This window comes from Peromyscus maniculatus, chromosome 14 (assembly GCF_049852395.1).
Source record: "Peromyscus maniculatus bairdii isolate BWxNUB_F1_BW_parent chromosome 14, HU_Pman_BW_mat_3.1, whole genome shotgun sequence".
NCBI lineage: Eukaryota > Metazoa > Chordata > Mammalia > Rodentia > Cricetidae > Peromyscus > Peromyscus maniculatus.
In genome coordinates, this window is record NC_134865.1 from 17,604,738 (window position 1) to 17,627,650 (window position 22,913).

A 22,913-nucleotide genomic window follows, 5' to 3' on the forward strand; every position below is an offset into this window, starting at 1 on the left:
GAGCTCGGACGGATGTTTGGCATGAATATCTGAATCGGTTTCCACACATTGCTAGATAAAGGCTCTCTGATGACAATCATTTTTTAATAACCCATTGAGTCCAGTTAGTACTGCCCATATGTGCATGGGTATGGGGTTATTCCCAGAGGCATGGGCAGCTTATTAGTGGCCACACCAGGAAAGAAAAGTGATTCTCTCTTCTCCAGCAGCTGTCAACAGGCAATCTCTTCCAGTTGTGGGGATCTCAGTAGATCCTCTCCTCAGTAGCCATTTGGCATCTACACAGGTGTGCATAGGCATGAGCATGCTGGAATGTTAACTAGCTTGCTCTCGTGTGCATCTTATGCAGACAGGAGCTTTAGCTTAACGAAAGGAAATAATGGTGAACTATAGCCCTCAATTACTGTCAGCTGAGATACTACCTGGAACTCTCAATTTTGCAGTCTTAATTTTAGAAGTTTTGTAACATATCAGGAAAGGTTCTAATTGAAATAAAAAAATGTTATAATTATCCACAATGCCTCAGCTTTCCAACTACTCAAGATTATAGGCAACACGCTTGTGTTATTACTCTTGGCCTCTTAACTAACCTATGTGTAATTTTTTGCATACTAATATATTCTTCATACTTCTTTCAGAATCCTGGTTTTATGGTGTGTGTGTGTGTGTGTGTGTGTGTGTGTGTGTGTGTGTGTGTGTGTGTGTGTGTAGTGCATGGACATGAGTGTGCATGCTTGTGTGCACCCAAGTAGAAGTCAGAGTAGGATCCCAGGTGGTGGTGTCCTCCATCATTCTCTACCATGTTGCCTTGGAAAGGGTAGCTCATTGAACCAGAAGTTCACTGTTTTGGCTAGTCTGGCTAGCCTGTGAGTTCTCAGTGAGCCACCGGTCTCTGAGATCACACCCCAACCCCAGTGTTTATGTGGGGTGCCACTTTTGATGTGAGGGCTGTGGATTCAAACTCACATCCTTGAGCCTGAAGATTAGGTACTCTGTCCCACTGAGTCACCTCTCCAGACTCTAGAATACTGTCACTTGTCATGCTGGGACTTCCTTTACTGTCCAAGCTGATTTCACAGTCTACTTCCTTGAGGAAAAATATTTTTTGTCACTTCTAAGCCCTACCATCCTCTGCTGAGTTATGTCTGCCTGTCAAAATTCTTTGTATCTCATTGACCTCACATCCCCAGTGCTTTGCATGACCTCTGTTTAAGAGGTACTCAGTAAATATTGTCTTTACCTGCACCAAAGACCTTTGGGCAACTGGGGCATCAGAGTACCTCCCCTCTCTCATTCCCTTTATCCCACAGTCCTCTCAGGACTCACCTCATCATATCTTCAGACTTCAGTCTTCTTACCATACTTTACATTAATTCCTAGCCTGAGAACTTCCATTGTCCAAAGCAGTGGCTCCCAAACTTCTAGAAATCACTCTTGGAAGCTTGTTCACTTAGGATGGATGTACTCTCCACTCCCAAATTCTCCAAATTCATGGGTATGGACTGAAACCCAGAAATGGTATTCATATGAGGCGTTGATGTTGCTGACTCAGAGAGAGCACTCTAAAAACCGGTGGCACAGGCTCTCAGCAAGTGATGAGCTTTTAGGCCTAATCATCCCCCGCCCCCACCCTGCCTAGAGAATGAGAATTTTAGGCTGTAGGGCAAGCAGGTGAGGCAAACAGGTAGGGGGAGGGGATGCTTTTAGTTTTAAGGTTCCCCTGGTGATTGTGGTTCAGACCATATACTCAGTGATTAAAGAGCTGGAGTTAACCTCTTTCTCAAACATTTCCCCCCATTCTTTCAACATTCTACCCTGATTTCCAGAATAGAAAACAGGTGGCAATACTCTAGACCATGTTTCCCTCTTGGCTGGCTCCACATCAGCTTTAGTGACTTATCCGTGTGAGTACCAAGCACATGCCAAGCTTTAAACTCGGGAAATCACCCTGGATTCAGGGACACTGCTGTGCCTCATGCATCCATCTCACCAGTTTCAAGAACCCTGCTTTGTTGTGGAATATTATTTTAAGATGTGTTTACATTTGTTTATGCTGTAGAATATTTGTTTAGTGATGCAAAGATGTACTGCATTCTTTCATGTTGCATTTGTTTAACTCTGTGAAGCTGTGTTACTTTGCCTGCCTAAAACACCTGATTGGTCTAATAAAGAGCTGAATGGCCAATAGCTAGGCAGGAGAGGGATAGGCAGGGTTGCCAGGCAGAGAGAATAAATAGGAAAAGAGAAGAGGGAGAAGCGAGAAAAAGAGAAGAGGAGGAGGATGCTAGAAGCCAGCCAACCAGCCACGGAGTAAGAAGGAAAGAGGGATATATAGAATAAAGAAAGATAAAAGCCCAGAGGCAAAAGGTAGATGGGATAATTTAAGCTGGCAAGAAATAATCCAAGCTAAGGTCAGGCATTCATAAGTATGTATAAGTCTCCATGTATTTATTTGGGAGCTGGGTGGCAGGCCCCCCAAAGAGTAAATACAAACAAACAAACAAACAAAAAACCAACTACACCATTTCCCCTCTCCTACTGCACAGCTAAATGTTGACTTAATGACACACTAAGCTACGGTCTGACTTTGTAGGTGTTCAGTAAGTACTTTTTAGAGTACACTGAGAAATTCTGTCACCTTCGGGGCCCTCTCTACTGCCTTCCCTGGCCTGCTCTAGTTCTCCTGGACACAGAATGGACTCCAGCTGTCCAGAAGCTCATTTCAAACCCTCATATGTTTCCAACTCAATACTTAGAAGACTTCAGACCACTTAGGTGATAGATCTGCCTGTTCCTAAAACTAAACTATGAGTTTCCAAGTATAAATACCACCCCACTTTCTCCCAGCCAAACTCCACTTTACACAGAGCTTGACTACAGAAAGCACTTAAAAATGTTGGCCTAATTAATGATTGAATTGGGGGTTTCTGAGGGTTTTGTTCTGCTTTTTGGATACAGGGTCTCACTACCCTTCGAGTCTTTGGCTCCAGTGAGCTTCCTGTCTCCATGTCCTCAAGTAGCTGAACTCACAGGCATGCTCCATCATACACCATTTTTTGCAGTTTCTTGCCAGAAACATCTTTGTGGAATAAAATTTCCTTAGGACTATTGTATTTTTCCATGGTAAGCCTTATACAGTGTGGAATTTTCACAATGCAGGGTTTATGATGAAATTCTGTCGAGGGTACAGCTCAGATCCTCGGAGAGGAGGTGGTATGACTGTTTGGATCACCTGCCTTATTGTTTTGTTTTTGTTGTCTGGGCAGGGAGTTTTGAGACCGGATCTTGCTGTTTTGCAGAATGCCCTCAAACACGGTCTGCCTGTCTCTTTCTCCTGCATGCTGAGATGTTAGCTCTGCAGCCACACCTGGCAACCGTTACATTCTTGACCTAGGGTTCTGAGCTGTGGTTTTTTTTTAGTTTCATCTTAAGTCTTCTATCCTGGGCTAGTGAATCATTAAGCTGTTGGATGTTTTAATTCCCTAATTTGTATGTTGAAGAAAAGACATGGCTAATCATCTAAACTAAGTTTCCTCAGCAAGTACAGAGCTACTTAATGCATTGGACCGCACAGTTGAACCTTATTTGAAAAGTGAAATCAGATAACATCTTTATGGGAAGAAACACCTGAAAAAGGAGGTGGTCACTGTTTATGAAGTATACAGAATGCAAGTGGTCCTGATTAGCTACACTTAGAGCATTGGGCCGTGCACATAGTAGGACCTTGTGAAGACTTCCTTGATGGAAGAAACAAAACAAACCAATACTGCTCTCACTGAAATAAAAAGTAACAGTGTTTATTCCCCCAAAGAATCACAAAGACTCATCTATTGCAGGCCACCCAGGAGCCATGGTCCCGTGATGGTATGCATAAGTCAAATATCTCCCAAGATGAACATGCTGTATTGCCAGAGCATGTTCCTTTGTGTTCCGGAAGAATCTCTCACCACATCCATTCAGAATTGCTAAGCACAAAACTGATAGTTGGGTATAAACTTTGACATACCGCCCTAATAAACACCTTCTCACCAAGCCAGACAGGTAATAAATTCATTTCAGAAGGAATAGCTTTGTGATAGAAAACCTGTAGAAATTTAAGAGTGCCATTCAGTACAGCAGTTGGGTCTTCTCTGAAGAATTCTTCTACACCTACATTCGCACACAGTCTGAGCAAGTATGTGAGAATGAGGATGTGAGAAAATGGAAGTACATGAATTGGATTACTGACTTCATTTTTCTCTTTAGTCTATTTGATTCTGCATTTGAAATACAGACCCTGGAAAGCCCACGCTATTCCCACATTTACTTGTTGGAAACAGTGCTCATTTTATACAACAAAAGGAATGGTTAGTGAAGAGTATCTATCATTGGAGTAAATAATTTTACAAGGCTGTGTTTTCAAGGCTTCGGAATTACAGATTTGACTGTGGGAGCAGAGTCTTGAGGGCAAGACACCTCAGATAACCTCACCCCCAGGAATTTCTCAGACAGTGCTTTCCTGTGTGTCAACAGAGACTAGAACGCTGCCTAGGTTTCTGTTCATACTGTTAAATGGCTGGCTTTCCTTCAGCGCACTCTTAAATTTCTGCACAATGCACAGCCCTCAGCACCCTAAGGAGCACAAACAAAGGCTATCAGGAAAGTTCACCCACTCCCACGTCACAGAACAATGCTTGTTGCTAACTAAGCAGTTCCCAGGACAGATTTATGATGCCTGGAGCCCAGAGTGAGTGCTCAGGTTGGGCCCTTGGAATCTGAGGTCAGAAGCACGCGGTGCTGCTCAATCCAAAGGCTTTAGAAAACAGGGAAATGTGACCTGAAGTCTGTGCCTGCATGCACACCAGAGACTGCTTAGGCACTTTGAGAAATTAAAGCACATTAAGGCCCGCAAACAGCTTGTCGTTCATGCTGTAAGATTTAGCCTTTTCCTTCTCATTGGCTGCTGCCCCCACCTCTTGGTGAACAGAAAAATGTCTACTGAATCAAGTAAAACAAGTCTATGGAATAGATAGCAGGTCTCCCCTGTAGAAAACAGCCTGATAGTTCAAAACAAAATTATGACCCTGGTATTTTTCTTATATTCTTATACCCTGAGTTACTATAACAGTACCGAATCTCTAACCTATGTACTAATTTAACCCATAACATTGAATGAGGGTTGAAAGTCCATTATAAATCTAAATGCTCGGAAAGATAAATGCAAGCCAGGGATGGTGGTACACACCTTTAATTCCAGTACTTGGGAAGCAGAGAAGTAGATGGATCTCTGGATTCGAGGCCAGCCTGGTCTACATAGAGAGTTCCAAGACAGCCAGAGGCACACAGTGAGACCCTGTCCCCAAAAAAGACCAAAAAGAAAAAAAAAAAGATAGATGCACCCAAGTGCAAAAAAAAAAAAAAAAAAGACTTCTTTTATGCTACCTTCAAGGAATTTTCTGGATAGAGTTATCTCTACATTATATAAACATGTAATATAACGTTGGTGAATAGTGTCTGTCTCTGGTTGCCTAGCCCCAGTGTAAAAGTGAAAAGGTGACCACTTACATTTTATTAAGGATGATTATTACCGAGCTATGAAAACTATGAAATTATTTAACTTCCTCTCTTTTACTCTTTAATGATCATCTACTAAATATTAGAATTGAGTTAGAAAACAGCAGTATTTGAATACACTGGGCAATGTTTGTACAGCTTTGAGAGATTTAGAAATATCTAAAGACGTAACAGTTATTGAAGACTGTTGGCAGCTGCTCCTATCTACATGGAACCATACATGTCATGGGGCGCAGGTGCTCTTGCCGCCGCCGTTCATGGTTCATATTTGTCAGCTCAGTACATAGGATGCAGAGGCAGGCGAGGCAGGAGTTCAAGGTCAGCCACAGCTACAAAGTGAGCTTAAGTCCAGCCTGGATTACATGTGACCCTGTCTCAAATATTACAAAAAAAAAAAGGTCAAGAACTAGTCTCCAGTTCCTGCTGACTATGTGTGAATCTAAGTGGCTAAACCACGGTTCCTAAACAATGACTGGATCTCTATACTGTGTCCTTCCACGTGTCCAGTGAGGTTCTAGTTTTTAGAAATTTGATAAACAAACCTTAACCTAGACAGTGAGGTCAAAGGGAGGGGATATCAATTTTGAAAACAATTTATGAAGGAGAAAGACCAATATTATCGATAAAATATAGTCTCGAAAACACTCCTAAGAAACACAAGGCTGTCTTTTACAAGACAGTAACAAAGTTCGGAAGTTTTGACTTAGATGGTAGCGGCTGATAAAACCCACGGTCCTTGGCTCCAGCACTCCAGTGAGCCTTTCCTTGTCTACTAGCGAGAAAGGAAACGCCTGCCAGCACCCGATACTGGGCATCGCTGACAAAGTAGGTTCGTGAGAAGAAAACAACCAAAAGGATCATCCTTACCCGTTGCTTCCCACGGACTGCACTTTGGACATGTCAGCGAACTCCTCTTTCCTCTTGCTACCGCTGGTATACTGCTCGCTGTACAGCTTGAGAGACATCTGCTCCACGGCATCCCTCTGCGCTTCCAGGTAGCAGAGCTGAACCTCAGCCTGGAGAGAGAGGCCAAGAAGAACCGTTCTCTTAATCCAGAAGGACTGCATTTCAAGGAAGGGGTAACAACGGAAAGAAAGGGAATTGCTCACATCATTATACTGCCTGGGTAGGGCTGGATTTAATGGGATCAGTTGGGCATATTACAGAATGACATTATAGATCTGAATCTTATACGCTCTTCCTTAAAATATGACCTGAATAAATGAACTCTCAGAAGACTTGGTAAATATTACAAAGTGTCCCTGAGATCATAACATGGCATAATAAGACTTTACATAAAATTCTGTGAAATTCCTTAATAATACTCTTCCTCACACTGTCACATACGTAGCATTTTAAAAGACATTTCCATTCAATTCATACACTGGGATATTTCATATATATATATATATATATATATATATATATATACATATATATGTATACATATATATATTCTGAATGCTTTTTTATTTTCTTCACTGGGGAGAAGTAAAACGCCTATTATTAATTCTAGTACATATTTAATAATGGTAATGTACTTCATTTATTGCATTTTTTATTCTCTGTACTATTGTCTTAATGATTTTAAATCATGGGTATTATAGTGCATCAGTTCTCAACCTTTCCTAACGCTGCGACCCTTTAATACAGTTCCTCATGTTGTGGTGACCCCCAACCATAAAATTATTTTCATTGCTACTTCACAACTGTAATTTTGCTACTGTTATGAATTGTAATTTAAATATCTGTGTTTTCCCATGGTCTTAGGTGACCCCAGGGTAATTCCATCCTCAAGGGAGTCATGACCCACAGGTTGAGAACCACTACTGTAATGACTTTTACACACAGGCTGGAATTGTTGAATCATAAACACTTGGGGACTTGCTGCAAAGAAAAAGTAGTTTCAACATGCTGGGTTTTTTCTTTTCTTTTTTTTTCTTTTTAATTTTTAGATTTTTTTTTTTAATCAATCAGAGGTCAAAGAACGCTGAACTACTTTTGTTGTTGTTGTTTGTTTTTTTCTGAGACACGGTTTCTCTTTGTAGCTTTGCACCTTTCCTGGGACGCTCTCTGTAGGTCAGGCTGACCTCGAACTCACAGAGATCTGCCTGCCTCTGCCTCCCAAGTGCTGGGATTAAAGGCGTGTGCCACCACCACCCAACGCGCTGAACTACTTTTGCATGGGAATGCACTGGGTAGATGTTTTATTTATTGCCGCTGTCACAATCCCTGCGGCTTTGGGTTCTCTAGGACACCAGCTGAGACTGAGAATGAAGTCCCCTCAGGGAGGGGAGGAAGCAATGGTGGGTTCTCATGCATGGTGGACCCAGGGACCCTTACTTTCCTTTTAGTATGCTTCCCAAAATCAAACCCCTCCATTAACGTTTCTGACCATCTTAAAACTGCTATTTCATGGTATCTTTTCTTAGAAAACTAGTTCTATCCGGCTGCTGGGTAGTCACTAGGACTAAATGTAAGCCAGACACGACCTACTACCCTTAGCAATCAGAGCCAATGAAGGCCTTCCCTGGTCTCACCTTTTGTAAGACTCAGCTATGGAGAAAAGAGGAGTATCACAAAGTGGAGATCACTTAAAGGGCCTGAACCATTAGAAAACCTATAGTTTGGCTTTTTCACAAGCAGTCATTATGAATATTCTAAATTTCCACAGAGAATTCAAAGAGATAATGTTTAGATTACTATAGTTATGTATTAATGTTTCAGAAAGTATGTATATATAGGTGTGTATGCACATATGTATGTATGTGTATATTCTTAAATATAACCTGCTCGGGCTCTTATGTCATGTGTATGTATGCTTTCAGGGATGACCACTGGTATTGAATAACCAATTGGCATGCTCTTCCCCGGGGAAGACTCTTTCTCCCACTTCAGCTTTCCTTAGTTGCCTGCACTGCTTTGTGAAGGGCTGAGATCTCCTGGGCTGTCCCCCACCTACTCTGGCACATCTACTGTTGTCCTTATTCAGCTCAGGGTTAAGTTGTCCTGTTGGTGAGACTCTCTGGGTGTAGCTCATGGGAAGGTTTAGAGGAAGGGAAGGAAATGGAGAAATGCTGTACTTATTTTATAGTCTCAAAAATTAAAGAAAAAATTATGTCAGGGACTGGAGATGTAGCTCAGTGGTTAGAGTCCTTACCCAGCATGGCTGAAACCTTGAATTTGATTCCAAGCATCATGAATTTAAAAGAATAAAAGAAACCACATATAATATGTGTAGTTGCAAGAAGAGGCGTGACCGGTGGGGAGTCACAAAGAAAATGTTAAATCTAGCGTCACTTTGCATTTCTATTAAAGATGTGGAAGAGGAAGTAAGTATGCAGAATGTCAGTGGTGTGTATGGATGAATGCTAAGAGGTTTATGAAGTCATGGGACCTGAAAGAGCAGCCACTGGTCTAAGAATAGATTTTAAAGAATAAAACTAATCAATGACTAGGAAAAAAAAACTGTAAAAAGCATACAGGGGCTGTAAACATGCCTGAGTGCTTTCGAGTGCTTGCCTCACGGTAGTCAGGGTAAGAGTTTGGATCCCAGGCCCTCAGAACAAGCCCAGCATCCTACAAACCTGGAACTCTAGCTCTGAGGGATCTAACACCCTCTGCTGCCCTTTGCACACACAGGCTTATGCACACCCCATACACACACATAAGCGCGCGCACGCGCACACACACACACACACACACACACACACACACACACACACACATCTTTTTTTAAAGTTTATGTCAAATTCTTATGTGACAAGTAAGATAACAGAGACGTTAAACAATAGTCAGCAAGTTTAAGAACAGTTCGCCCAAATGCTACAACCTCTCATCCACCAGAAATCTAGGGGCACAATGAGGATGTTGCTCTGGACTGGGTGCTCTGTGGAAAATCCCATTAGAATAACACATCTGGGTCACTGGGGACATTCTTGTAGGGGCTTCTGTCCATTTTAACTCTATGAAGTAATGTGTTGGACCACGGTTCATTCTGGGCAGTGATCTCACAAGTGTGTGCCTCTGTTCACAAAAGGCTCATAAAACAGGCAGAGTAGGGACATATCACCACTCAGAAAAATAGTTAGCATTCAACCTCAGTGGGGATGTGTACAAATGAAACGTCTCTGACCAAACCAGGGGTGTGTGGAAGAGTCTAGAAGAACTCAAAATATAATTAGTCACCTACTAATTTCTTTCTAGAATGGAAAGTTCTCTTCACTAATGAACAGGTGAATAGAGAACCCAGGCCTTTCCTGTCCGTCTCCATTTCTACCTCTGTTTTTAGCAATTCATTCCTAAATTTCCTTATGAAATAGAACTAAACGGTTCCCTTTGCTAAGATGAGTGGCTTTGCCATTCTAAACCTCCTTGTAGATTCTCTTAAATTTTTTCTGATGCTATATTTTAGTCCAAACCTAAACTTAAAGGAGAGAGATTGGAAGAAAATATCATTCTTAAAAACAGTGCCTCTATTTCTCTGAATAAATGAGTTTTAGTTATCATCTAGAGTAACTGTGGTTACTTTAAAATGTTACTATATTTTTCATATGGAAACTTAGCCTGATAAATATTAAAGATAAAAGACAGGATTTGGAATTTTTTTATTAACTAGAAAGAATGAGACTTTAGTGGTGGGTGTGCCTCTTGATTTCCAGGTTGCAGTCATGCTGAACAGATGAAAAAAATGAACTGAGACAGAGGTACTGGTGGAATAATCAGAGGAAGATCTTCAGTCTTATAGGAATATAGAGATTTAAAACACTTATTTACATGCAAAAATTGAAATTAGAATGAAATGAGAATGCCCTGGGACATGCCATAGAAGATGCTGTGAAACAATCCTTTTGAACACTGTGATGATGTGTTGCTCTCATTGGTAATAGAGAGCTGAGTGGCCCATAGCCAGGCAGAAAGAGATTAGGTAGAAGAGCAAAACTGAGAGAGAACACTGGGAAGAAGTGTGAAGTCGCCAGTAGACACAGAGGAAGCAGGAGATGAACATGCCATGCTGAAAAAAGTTACCACCACATGGTAGAGGGTAGATAAGAAATATGGGTTAATTTAAGTTGAAAGAGTGGGATAGTAACAAGCCTAAGCTATCGGCTGAGAATTTATAATTAATAATAAGTCTCTGTGTGGTTATTTGGGAATGGGCTGGCAGGACAGAAAACTCCACCTACAAGAAAAGGAAAAGGACCATTTCTCCCTCCAGTCTAGGTGTTAGCACTGGTTGCAATTAATCTTCAGTTGTTCTACCTTTTTTCTTCTCCAGCATCCTAAATTCAGCTGATCTTCTATCACAGCTAAGATCACTAATGTGCCAGAGCTTAGATGGGACTTTTTTTCCATACCCTTTATCATTGCCTTTAGTGTCATCTATATAGTGATGCCTCCAGCTACTCTCCTCTGAGCTTTACACTTTACACCAATCACCTAACTTCAATTATTTTGGGCTCTGACGTTTAAAAGGTAACTGCATTCTCAAACTCTCCAAATCCTCCAATTCTTCTCATACTTGGTCCTTCCTTGTTAAACAAATAGCCAGAAGCTAAAGAGTCATCTTGACTTCTTTTTTTTCCTTTCCCATAAGCCACTCCTTATGACACGGATTCATCCTCCACAGTGTATCTCCAGTTTCTCCCAGTTGGCATTGCTACAGCCTCATTCAAGCCTCTGTTGCCTCTGACTTGCATATATCTCCTCTCGGTCATTCCTGTCCTCTAATTATTTTCAGTTACATTGGCAAGAGTAGTCATTATAAGATACAAGCTGACTTACTCCTGAACTCAGACCCAAGAAACAAGCTTCTCCCATTGGCTAACAATTTCTTGCCTAGGCTAGACCTCTGATAGTCTCCCTCTTAATTGCCATGCTCTTGCCTTCTTTAATTATCTTTACCTTCTTTAATTCTTTAAGCATTCCAAATTTTTAAGCAATTATTTCTTGTCCTGTGGATTTTCCCCTATATTATTTCATTTTTCTGGAACATTTTTCTGGTAATGTTTTGTCTTCTAGCTTACACCTGACATACTGTTTCTCAGAGAGTCCTTTCTCAATGGCGTTGCTGAAACAGAGCCACTGTGTTCTTATTTCAGGACCAGGTAAGTATCCTACACAGCACATGCAAATGTAAATTTCTTATGTTTGATATAGTTTCTGATTTGTCTTTGGATTCCAAATATTGGGAGTAGCCGTGTCTGTTTCCTTGGACATTTTGCATTCTGAGCACCTTGTCAGAGTCTGAACCAAGGCAAGCATTAAACAAGCAATTGCTCAATAAATGTATTGTCCATCCACCCATTTATCACTCACACATTTGCTGAGACTCTATTATATCTCAGGGACTACCAGCTGCTGTGGGTATAAGGAAGATAAAATGCATTCTCTTCTTCTAAGGGAGTGTAGCATGGAAGGTAAAAGATGTGCCAACCACTACACTTGTGCCAAGTGGCGTTGTCATCAGAAATAAAACAATCACCTGAAGGCAGGGAATAGTCAGCAAGGCTTGACAAAAGTGGTGTCTGAACCAGAACTGAGGTGGTAAGTATGACTCTGGTAGGTGATGCTATCTCTAGAGGCAGGATGATTGATTTGTTTAAGAGCCAAAAGTCATGAAAGGACACAGCACACTCAAAGAATGGTGACTGGAGCTTTAGGGCATTTGAATGAAGAGCTCAAGGGAAGGGGTACATAAAGTGCATAATGTAGAGAATGCAGGTTAGGAAAGTTGAACACTGTTCTGAGCATAACAAAGATCCAACAAAGACATTATTATGTATGTAAAGGCCTTGATCCTCTTCTATCTCTCTTTCTCTTTGGGATTAGCTGGACCACAGCCTGCAAGGAAAGAGGGAGATTCATTCTATAAGTTCTATTACTCTAGAGAACCCTGACTAGTACACTAAGTGAGAGAAGGTAATCATCAGATTTCACTGGCTTGGAAGCACAGCATCCCAGTCCATGGGGGCCATGGGATGAGATTGTCACCTTATGGATAGCCTAAATAAGCTTGCATAGTTCCTGCCACTTTGAGAGGAGATCAGTGTGATGACTATTCTTGGTTGTCAACTTCACTACATCTGGAACTAAGAACCCCCCAAATAGAAGGCACACCTGTGAAGTATTTTTTTTTTCTTAATTTGAAGATCCACTTCTAATTCAGATCTTGATGTAGAAAAATATAGGCCTTTAATCTGGGTCTTGAAGTTGGAAGCCACACCGCTAATCTGGGTTATACCTTCTGTTGGAAGTCTAAGGACATGGATGAAAGAAGCTTTTGCTCTTTGATTGCTTGCCCTCATCTTGCGAGCAAGTCCTTTCTTTCACTGGTAGTAGACTCTACTTCTTTGGGATTCCAGCATATTCAGAAGCCCAGCTGAGACATCCAGCCTCTGGGACTGAGCAACTACTAGATTCTTGGGCTTTTCATTCATAGCCAGCCATTTTGGGATTAGCTGGACCACAGCCTGCAAGGAAAGAGGGGGATTCATTCTATAAGTTCTGTTACTCTAGAGAACCCTGACTAGTACACTAAGTGAGAGAAGGTAATTATCAGATTTCACTGGCTTGGAAGCACAGCATCCCAGTCCATGGGGGCCAATGATATTCTAGTAACTAATATCTCTAGTAAACTTTAACATGCTATGGATTGAATTGTGTTCTCCCACACTCATTTCATGCCTCAGCATCTTTTGGTGGGTTAAACTTCTTGAGAATGTTAAACTTAATCTTGGCAATTCTCTCTTAGAAAAGTCTATAACCATACTTTCTGATGTGTCTTACTTCTGAATGCTTCTCTCTTAACCTACATCCTTAAATATAGATTAAAATATCTTTATTACACAACCTCTGCTTCATATTGGCTAATCTTGAACTTCTTTTCTGCATCAGAGCCAGGAATCCCAGCTGGTTCTGAGTTGAGGTTTCCTAAAAGTTTCCTTTTGAGACAAAGTCTCAATATGTAGCCCTTGCTGGCCTGGCTGAAACTCACTGTGTAAACTAAGCTGCCCTCAAACTCCTGGAGATCTGCCTATCTCTGTGCCTCCTCTAGACTCAGATTAAAAATGTGTGCCACCATGATTAATGAGGTCCCTAAAAGTTTAGAGAAATTATTTAGGCTGCTGGGAGTGACACTGGGGGATTGTACCTCTGTCCTATCCTTAATTGCTGACTTCTTTTGGCCTTATCTGGGATTTCTCTGAAGCATTGTTGAAGATCCTTTATTACAAAAGCAATTTCTGGGTCAGGCAGTGTTGGCACACACCTTTAATCCTTGGGAGCATTTGGGAGGCAGAGGTAGCCAGATCTCTGGGTTCAAGTCCAGCTTGGTCTACAGAGCTAATTTTAGGAAAGCCAGGGTAACACAGAAAAACCCTGTCTCAAAACAAAAATAAAAACAAATGAAAACCCAATGCTCCCCCCCCCAAAAAAAAATCAAAAATGGTTTCTAAGTGCCTGCTATAATAGGATTCGATTATCTACAAAATGGTTAATTTAAGTTTATTGATTTTAAAAAATATCCCAAAACTGTTAATATATTTTGTATGTGCTTCCAATGTTTTCTGAAATATATTGTCTTATTAAAAATAAAATGCTTTCTATTTTTTAAGAAACCAAATCAGATAAGAACCATGAAACAGTAAAATATATATATATATATATATACATATATATATATATATATGTTGTTAGATAATATATATTTGGTTAAAAAAAAAACACAAGTTTTCTCATCTCAAGAAGAGGGAAAATATTATGGAGATTTTGCCCTGAGGAAAATGATTATTCCAAAATAAAACAACAGAGATTAGGACAAAACCAAAAAGTTAAAGTTTGTCACAACTTTTTTATGGAAGTCAAACCCTAAAGATAGTATAAGTTTACAGAAGCTTGCTTAACACAAAAGACTTTTTTTACACTTTATCAAAGTAATTACTTACGGCCCCTACTCTGTTTCTCATCAGAGAACTGAAATTTAAAAGAGTTGATGATTATTAAAAGTCCTTGTCAGGTTTTTAAGTGTTATACACAACAGCTAAGTTTTAAACTACAATTCATCCTTCAGTCTATAAAGAGAAGAGCAAGCACAGAGAAAGTTGTCCTTGAGGGTTCAAAGGGAAAATGGCAAAGGAAAGCAGAAGGAGTCACAGGGCTTCTCCTTAAAGAGCCTTGCCTGAACTTAATGGTCAAGAGAAAAAAAAATAGTTAAATTTTGGCTACATGCATGGCTTCAAACACGCACACCTGAGTAGGATACCAAACTTTCCTTCCCAGAGTAAGAGGAGGATCACAAGAGGAGATATTTCTTTGGAACAATGTTGAAGGTCTTCAACAAATTTCAATAGCTATCTTGAATGTCTTTTATATATAATACATTGCACAAAATACAAATGTAGGTTTGTATCCTCGGGGAATATATCATCTACAATCAGAAAAATTATGGTTCATAAGAAACACTCATCACTCATTCAAGGATAAGACTAATAAAATCTTTCAAAAATGTGCCAAGGAAACGATTAGTACATTTTTTAGAATGTTCTTTTTTAAATTATAATCTATATATTATATTAACAAGAGGGTCAGAGGGATGGTTCAATGGGCACTTGCCCAAGCTTGATGCCTGGAGTTCAATCCTGGGACCCACATGATGGAAGGAGAGACTGAACTCCTGAAAGCTGTTATCCAATTACTGCACACATACATACGGGAACTCAGTATAAATACAATGTTGAAAAAAATTAAGTAATAATTAGGAATGATCAGCTATTTGAATATTATTTTTCAGTAAATATTATTACATATAGTGATCTTTTTATATTAAGTATATAACAATATGATTATATTGTCATTCCAGAAAACCTAGCATTAGAGAGGGTTAGTGATAGTTCTTATGTGTTTATTTAAGAGACATAGCAGTAATATTTTAGGTTTTTAAATTATCATTTCTATTTTATTGACTTGTTTGCAAATCATTAAAACCATTCACTATAATATTTAGGAAATTTAATTTTAAAGCCGTCCTTTTAATGAGACTTGTTAAATGGTAACATTCAAACAAAGTGGGGAAATAAACATTAACACTATTTTCATTTCTTCTGCATTTGTGCATGAAGAAAAATGTCTTCCTTCTCTGTTTTAATGACATATGGGATGCTTATTAAGGCAACGAAAATCCACCTCCACCTAACAGACAAAACACAACCGTGACACACCATTGCTTCTGTAGAACCTTCATCCACCATCCTCTCTCCTTTTTGTAATGCAAGTGGTTAAACTCATTAAAAATTCAGCATTTTATGTCATGAGCTGCGGTGGGGGAAGTGTGATTACAAGGTGTGGACTGGAGGAGATGATTAGAATTTTCGATGTTTCTCCATGACTGTTCCCTTAGCAAATCTCTGCATGGCGACAGATGCATCAATCTGTGTTTACATTCTGCAGCCGTTGCCTAATTCCTACCCTCCACACTCACCTACAGAAAGCTAGCATTTATTCTCTGCCAGAAACTAAAGATTAAAAATGTATATCGTGAAGATACAGTCAGAGCTTTCTCAGCCTGCAGGGCCAGTAGCTCCCCCCTTGGTCCAGTTATGCTGACAAATGCTCCCATGAAGTCAGTGGCTACTACAGGAACTCCAGTTCCTTTGAATTTCTATAGGATAAATAGTCTTGAAATGGGGACGGGGCGGGGTGGGGGTGGGGTAGTGGTGGTGCAAGGGCGGGGGGATGAAACAGGAACAACAAGAATTACTTTACATACTAATAATAACAATTTAGTTATCAAAACAGAACCAAACAAGTGTGCCTTTATACTTCCTTCTGAAAATTCAGCCGCCTGGGGTTCTAATAAGCAGGGCCTATAGTTCAGGAATGCATGGAAGCACTCAATTCAGAGCCTATATCCTCATTTCAAAGAGAATCATTCAAGCCGACATCCACCCTGTCAAGAATCTCAACTTTGAGCTGCTAATGTAGAATAAAAATCAATATAAATTTTGATCATTTGATGAATATTTAGTTCTTTCTTTAGTGTTTGGGGATTTGGAATTGAAAAGTGCTGAATCAAGTCATTTTATTTTTTTGTGTTTGTGCCAACACCAATTTACTACCCTCCAGAAAGTTCCTGAACAAGACGTCTCAGGTGGCAGGCATGTTGGTTTTTCCTGTCAATCATAACAGTGTGTCACTAGGGGACCATAACCATTTCCCTTTCATACTCTTAGTGTTCCAAAAAGGAATCTTTTGATTATTTCCCTGGAAAAGGTAAGCCTTCTCCTTAGGCACATATTGTCAGCTTGGGTGTCTGGTGTCTTTGCAGTCAGCTAAGTCAAAATTGATGCAATCTAGTAAAAGTTAAATGCTGCTTAATTAATTAGGCTTTGAGGGTCATATACAATAAATAGAATTTACAAATAGGTTTCTCTCTCTAAAACTCAGCATCCTCCCAGAACAAAGAGCTTTTGTGGAAGCTCCTACAATTCTCTATACATTTTTCTTAAGAGTAACAAAATATCAGTTGACTGCTATAATCAATAGAAAGACTTCAAAGCAAAAGACTTTTCATTTTTATTGTAAGTGAAAACATACATTGGGTAGCAATTAAAATGTGCTTCCAGTGTAAGATTAGTTCCACAAGTGGAGCAGCATGCCACCCTTTTATGACGATGTATTGCTAGACACGTGTGTACACATATGTGTGCGCACAATACACATATTAATATATGAATATATTATATATAATATATATTGCACACACATATGTAACAAAAGCTTGCTGTTCTACAGGATATTTTCATAGTGACTTTAAAACACTGGACAATGGCTTTTCCCAATTTCCAAGAGACTAAACTAATTGCCAGCACCAAAATGGTAAGCTATTCTCATTTATGAAAATACCTTGCATGTAATAAAACAGCAGAAGACACAATATTAAAGAGACGTTTTTGTTGGTTCCCTATAAATTAAATAAAAATAGCAGCAGCTGTGTTTCCCATGGATGATGTATCTTTAGACAATTGCTAGACATTATGTGGACAGATGTTTTAAATAAAATAAGGTATTCAGATTGCTAGATACCTTGCTAGATATGAAGGCAATTATAGGATATCTTTGTTAAATTACATTTTTCATTTTTGTGAGGAGAAAAAAAGAATTGTCCTGGAAACAGTACCAACAGGAAATGATCCTATATCTAAAACAGCTGGATACTGTAACTAATATAAATTTACTTGAAAATAAAAATGCTGTGAGCCTCTGGAGACATGCAGTAACATGCCATAAAAACAAATGAGAATATCAAAGTATTTAAAAAGGAGAAAATACATTTTATCTAGAAATTATGTTGAGATATAGTTCACTGATTAATGAGAAATATATGGAAATGAAGAAAAAAGGAACCTATGAAAAGCTACTTTAAAACTGCTAATATTTTATTTAAAGCTATATTTGTAGGAAATACCAATATTTTTTTTAGAAAATGCCATTGCTTTTTATTATTGACTATTAATCATAATAACCCGAAGGCATATACTTGTGTTTAATTGGAGATTCTAATGGAAACCAAGAATGCTTATTGAGTGAATTGAACCCTAACTATTGGGTAAAATTATTGTAGCAATTCACAAAGCCATATGAAATGACCTGTACATGGAAACTCCCCCTACCCTGTTGACTCCCTTATTCCAGTTCTTGTTAGCGATTTCACTGGGGAAAAGAAAGGATGTCTTACATGCTGACTCACACTACAAAGGTACAGGCATTAACATATTAACATGAAGTATTTCCAGTTTCATGTATTTTAATTCTCTTCAGTTAGAGATAAAACACACTAGCCCACAAGACCATTTTAAGAAAAACAAAAAACAAAGAAACAAAAAACCATGGGTAGAAATCTATTTGCAGAGTCACCAAGACGGCACAGCAGGTAAAAGCATGTGTCACGATGTCTGACAGGCTGAGTTCAGCCCCTAAACCTTCATGGAGGAAGAAGAGAACTGATTTCTATACACATGGCCCTACCCACAAACAAATAATGTAATAGAAATTGGAAATTAAAAAATATTTTTTAAAAAGATCCATTTGCACAAAAGGTGGGAGCAAGCCTAGAGAAATACATCCAAGTCTTGGGTGCTCACTCTTCTAACCTACGTCTTAATACTTATGTAGGTCCAGCTCCTTTTAGGCCAGGGTCTCAGACAAAGAGATTATGAAAAGTCAGGACTTCCCACAGGCTCCAAAGTCAGAAAAGTTCATAATGCTTCAGAAACAGGATCCTGTACGTCAGCAGGAGAGGAGAACTCAATAGGAGGAAAGGGAACACAGCACATAAATGTGAAGTAAAGGACCCAGGGGGCAGTAAGCAAATGCCAGGAGAGTAAAGAGTAGCTACAAGAACAGTGCCCACAAAGCCCATATAAACCCCCAAATCGGGATAATAATTCTCTACTTTCTACAGGTTCTCCAAACACTAAAAAGAACAACTATTTTCTGGGAGATCTGTGTCCATCCCCACTCCCCAACATACACACCTCTGCAATAGTGATTCTTGTGTGTGTGTGTGTGTGTGTGCGTATGCTCACACGCGCACACACATGTGCTGTCTATGAAGACATGGGTTGACCATCAAGACATTAAGACTGCTCACAGCTTGTAGAGCTTGACATGGTGCTTAGATTTTCCTGAAAATTCTCATTAAGTCTCTGAGCTATAATATTCATAAAAGACTTACAAAAGAAACAAACATGTGCCTTTTTCCCCCCTTCCTTGATATCTCTATTCCTATCTATCAGACATACTGATAGTCTAAGTAAGTGTCAGGTTAAACAAAATTATATCCTTCATTTTCTGCTGTCTTTATTTTAGGGCAGAGTGAATAAATGAGCTAATGACAAGAATTAGGTGCTATGCTCTAAATCCATTTTGGTCAGGATGAATGTTTCTCTTAAATGGTGGTTCACATCTTACTTCTTATACTGGCAACCAGTGTACTGTAGACACACCTCTCAGAGTCTTCAGGGACCTGTGGTGTTTGATCTTCATTGTCTATCACTGCTGCCTGCTGAGCTGTTTGTCTGTATGGTAGACAGGTCTTTCAGTTTCAATCCTTGAATAAATCTACTTCCTTTCCACCGTGGCCAGGCACTTCCCTCTGCCTGGAATTTTCCTCTTCTCCTTTTCATGTGACTAGCACATTTATATCTTCAAAATCTGTTTAAATGGTGTTTCCTTCCTCAATTATTCTCCCTCTTTTCTCCTCCCCCTCCATCTTTGATTTTTTTCTAATATTTATGACTATATTTGACTCATTTTTGTTTTATCTTGCTAGTTTGCAAAATGTAAGTTTTGGTTTTTTTAGAATATGAGTTTTTAATTCATATGCCACTGGGAGGTAAATTTCACAACAGTAGGGACCATGTCTTTTTTTAATTTTTTGTTTTGTTTTAGAGAATTTTGTAAATGATTCCACAACTTTCTTATTCATAATTGTATCTTCAATGTCAGAAAATTGGGTGCTGAATGAATGAGTGAGTCATTGTATGGAAATTAGTGAGATGCCTTAGTGGTATTCATGCTAGAAGAAGATGTGTACTTTCAGGAAGTAGGTTCTTGGCTGGTTCTAATCAACATCTGAGGGTGCTAATCTAACTGTAAAATGTGAACCATATCATTAAAAGGAAAGGATCATTCTGACCAAAATCACCTGAAATACTTTTCAGTTTAAAAAATGTATTGGGATTCTCTGAAATTTCAAACATGAAAACCCTTGGATATTGTTAACCTCTGTGTTACAGATTTAAATTTAAAGTGATACTTAATTTTAGCAGGTCTCTATGAAATAAAAGATTCAATAATCTCTGACATGAAGAAACTTTATCTTGTCTCAGACAGTGGTAGAAAATAGAATTCTCAAAGTTATAGTAGAAAATAACACTTGATGATACAAACATGGCAGGAAAAATAAGCAAAGGAAAGAGAAAATGCTTATTAACTGGTCAACTTCCTATGGGGATCACTTTCAGACTCTAAAACATACCTAGTCCAGGTACCAGTTTTCAAAGAGGAGGGGATAGAGCAATTTCCCTGTTGAAATGCCAACTATTGTTTTTCAAGTTTTATGATATACATCATAACCCTACACAGAATCTTTTCTATGTATGACTTTCAGAATCCAAACATCAATTATAGTATAGCGAGGTTGTAATGAAATTTTCCCAAGGGCCTGCCCTGAGAAAATCCCTCCCAGGGTCCTGGGGAAGACGCTGCATCCGTCGGGGGGGGGGGGGGGCGTATCTGAGGGAAAGGAATCTATACACACTATGCTCTTTCGTCTGTTACTTTATTTCTCTAAGACAAAATTCTACCTACACAGCTTCAGCTCCGTCCTCACACTCAGCTCCTCTCTGTACCTACTGCTCTGTCATAGTCCTAACTAAGCTCCTGTGCTTTCAGCCTCATCTTTATCCTCTGTTCCTTTGTCCTCCATCTTTCCTTCCTTGTTCCTTACCCCTGGCTCTGAGAAACTCTGCCTTCTTCTCTTCTCCCTGGCCACACAGCTCTGCCTGACCAGGAACTCCACTCCATTCTTTACTGCACTTGGTTATGCACAAAGCCCTATTGTCCTGAGTCAATAGCTCTATGATGCTGCTAGGCCTGAAGGCAAGGGATGGTCTGAGCTTCATTTGCACAAGAAACAAGGAGACCTGCCTGTCTCCTAAGCTTTGCAGGAATGTTACCTAGTGGATCAGCAGTAGGTCAGAGAAGCTTGACTGTTGGCCATTGGGCCTAATAGTATATGGGCACACAAGAATTTCATAGCAGAAGACAGCTGATATATATTAATAAGATTAATAAGCTAAATAACACTAAATATTCCTTGATAAGTGGCTTCCTCTTGAAGGACTCCTTGTTTGGTCAAGGTATAGCTTATTATATACTGCTGAATCTCTATAATATAGTCTTGCAGCAAGGTTGCTTCTTCACAAAGAATGTCTTCAAAATTATTTTAATATTCCCATTTCAGATTTAATAGTTGTCTGCTACATCTAAGACAAACCAGTTACCTTTTAGATGCCTAGTAGCTTGTTTCATTATATGTATGAATATATATGTATATGTACATACATTTTAGTTATTTTTCTATTGCTATGAAAAATTACCATGACCAAGGCAGTTCATAGAAGAACCAGTTTACTAGGGACTTGCTTACAGTTTTAGAGGTTAGCATCCATGGCCATCATGGTGTGAAGCATGGCAGTAGCAGGCAGATATGGTGCTGAAGCAATGGCTGAGGTTTACATCCTGATCCATAGGCATGAGATGTAAAGCGAGAGAGAACTAGGAATGGCATGGGCTTTTGAAAGCTCAAAGCCCACCCCCAATGACATGCCTTCTCCATCCAATAAAACCACACCTCCAAATCCTTCCCAAACAGTTCCATCGACTGGGCACCAAGCCTTCAAATATATGGCCTATGGGGCCATTCTCATTCAAACTGCCACAATTAAGCTGAGAAACAAGGTAACAGAAAGTTCCAGTAAGTCTATCAACAACACAGCAAGTGACCTCACAAAAAGAACACAGGGCGTGTCATTTCTGCATGACGTTTCAATCTTTTCATCCTCAGCAGCATTTTGGTTGTTTGGGTCCTTTTGCATTTCTGCTCTACCTTACGTAGCTAAAACTCAGCATGCATATAGCAATCCAAGGCAAAAATATAAATAGATTAAGATTTAAATTATGACCGAGGAAGAAATGAGTTTCATGCTTGGGAAACAGTTACCTTGGGTGCACTGGAATCTCTCATGACTGGAGACAGTTGGAGTGACCCTGATTATGAAATGGCATTGGAAGTTTTCTTGTTTCCTGCTGGTATGTGAGACACAAAACATAGGACCACCTAGCATCCTTGTGCTTGAGTCATCACACAAACTACTGCTAGGTTATTCAGCATCCAGCATCTAACCCACCAGCCGCAGGACTAAATGCCCCTTACAATGGTGCACAAGAGAAAAAAGGCCTCTATAAGAGGCTTTCCATGATCATGTGATCATTCAGTCATGTGACTGTTCTGATTCAGAAACCAAGAAACAAAAGAGAAGAGTCCCAGTGGCTATCATTTGCTTCAGATTGAAGCTAACTGTCTTGGCATCATGTTTATGTGCCTCTTAGGAATGGGTCCCTGTTTACCTTCCCAGGTATCCCCTGTGAGTTCCTTTCCTGACAAATGGCAAAATCCCCCTCTACTCACATCAGACTAGCCTATGCCCTCTCATGAATAAGGCTTTTCCATCTCTGCACTCAACTACCCTCCATTTCCACAGCTCCTCTTTCCTCCCATTTCTCTGAGCTAAGGAATT

General features: G+C 39.6%; 1 protein-coding gene across 6 annotated transcripts in view; it reads right to left on the reverse strand.

Moving 5' to 3' along the window:
- Akap6 (A-kinase anchoring protein 6) overlaps positions 1–22,913 on the reverse strand; it is a 504,011-nt gene that overhangs the window by 130,077 nt on the left and 351,021 nt on the right. For all 6 annotated transcript variants that reach the window (XM_076550667.1, XM_076550669.1, XM_006975274.4 and 3 more), the window contains one exon: positions 6,421–6,569. In XM_076550667.1, coding sequence (XP_076406782.1) covers positions 6,421–6,569 — 149 coding nt within the window. The remainder of the gene's footprint in view (positions 1–6,420; positions 6,570–22,913) is intronic.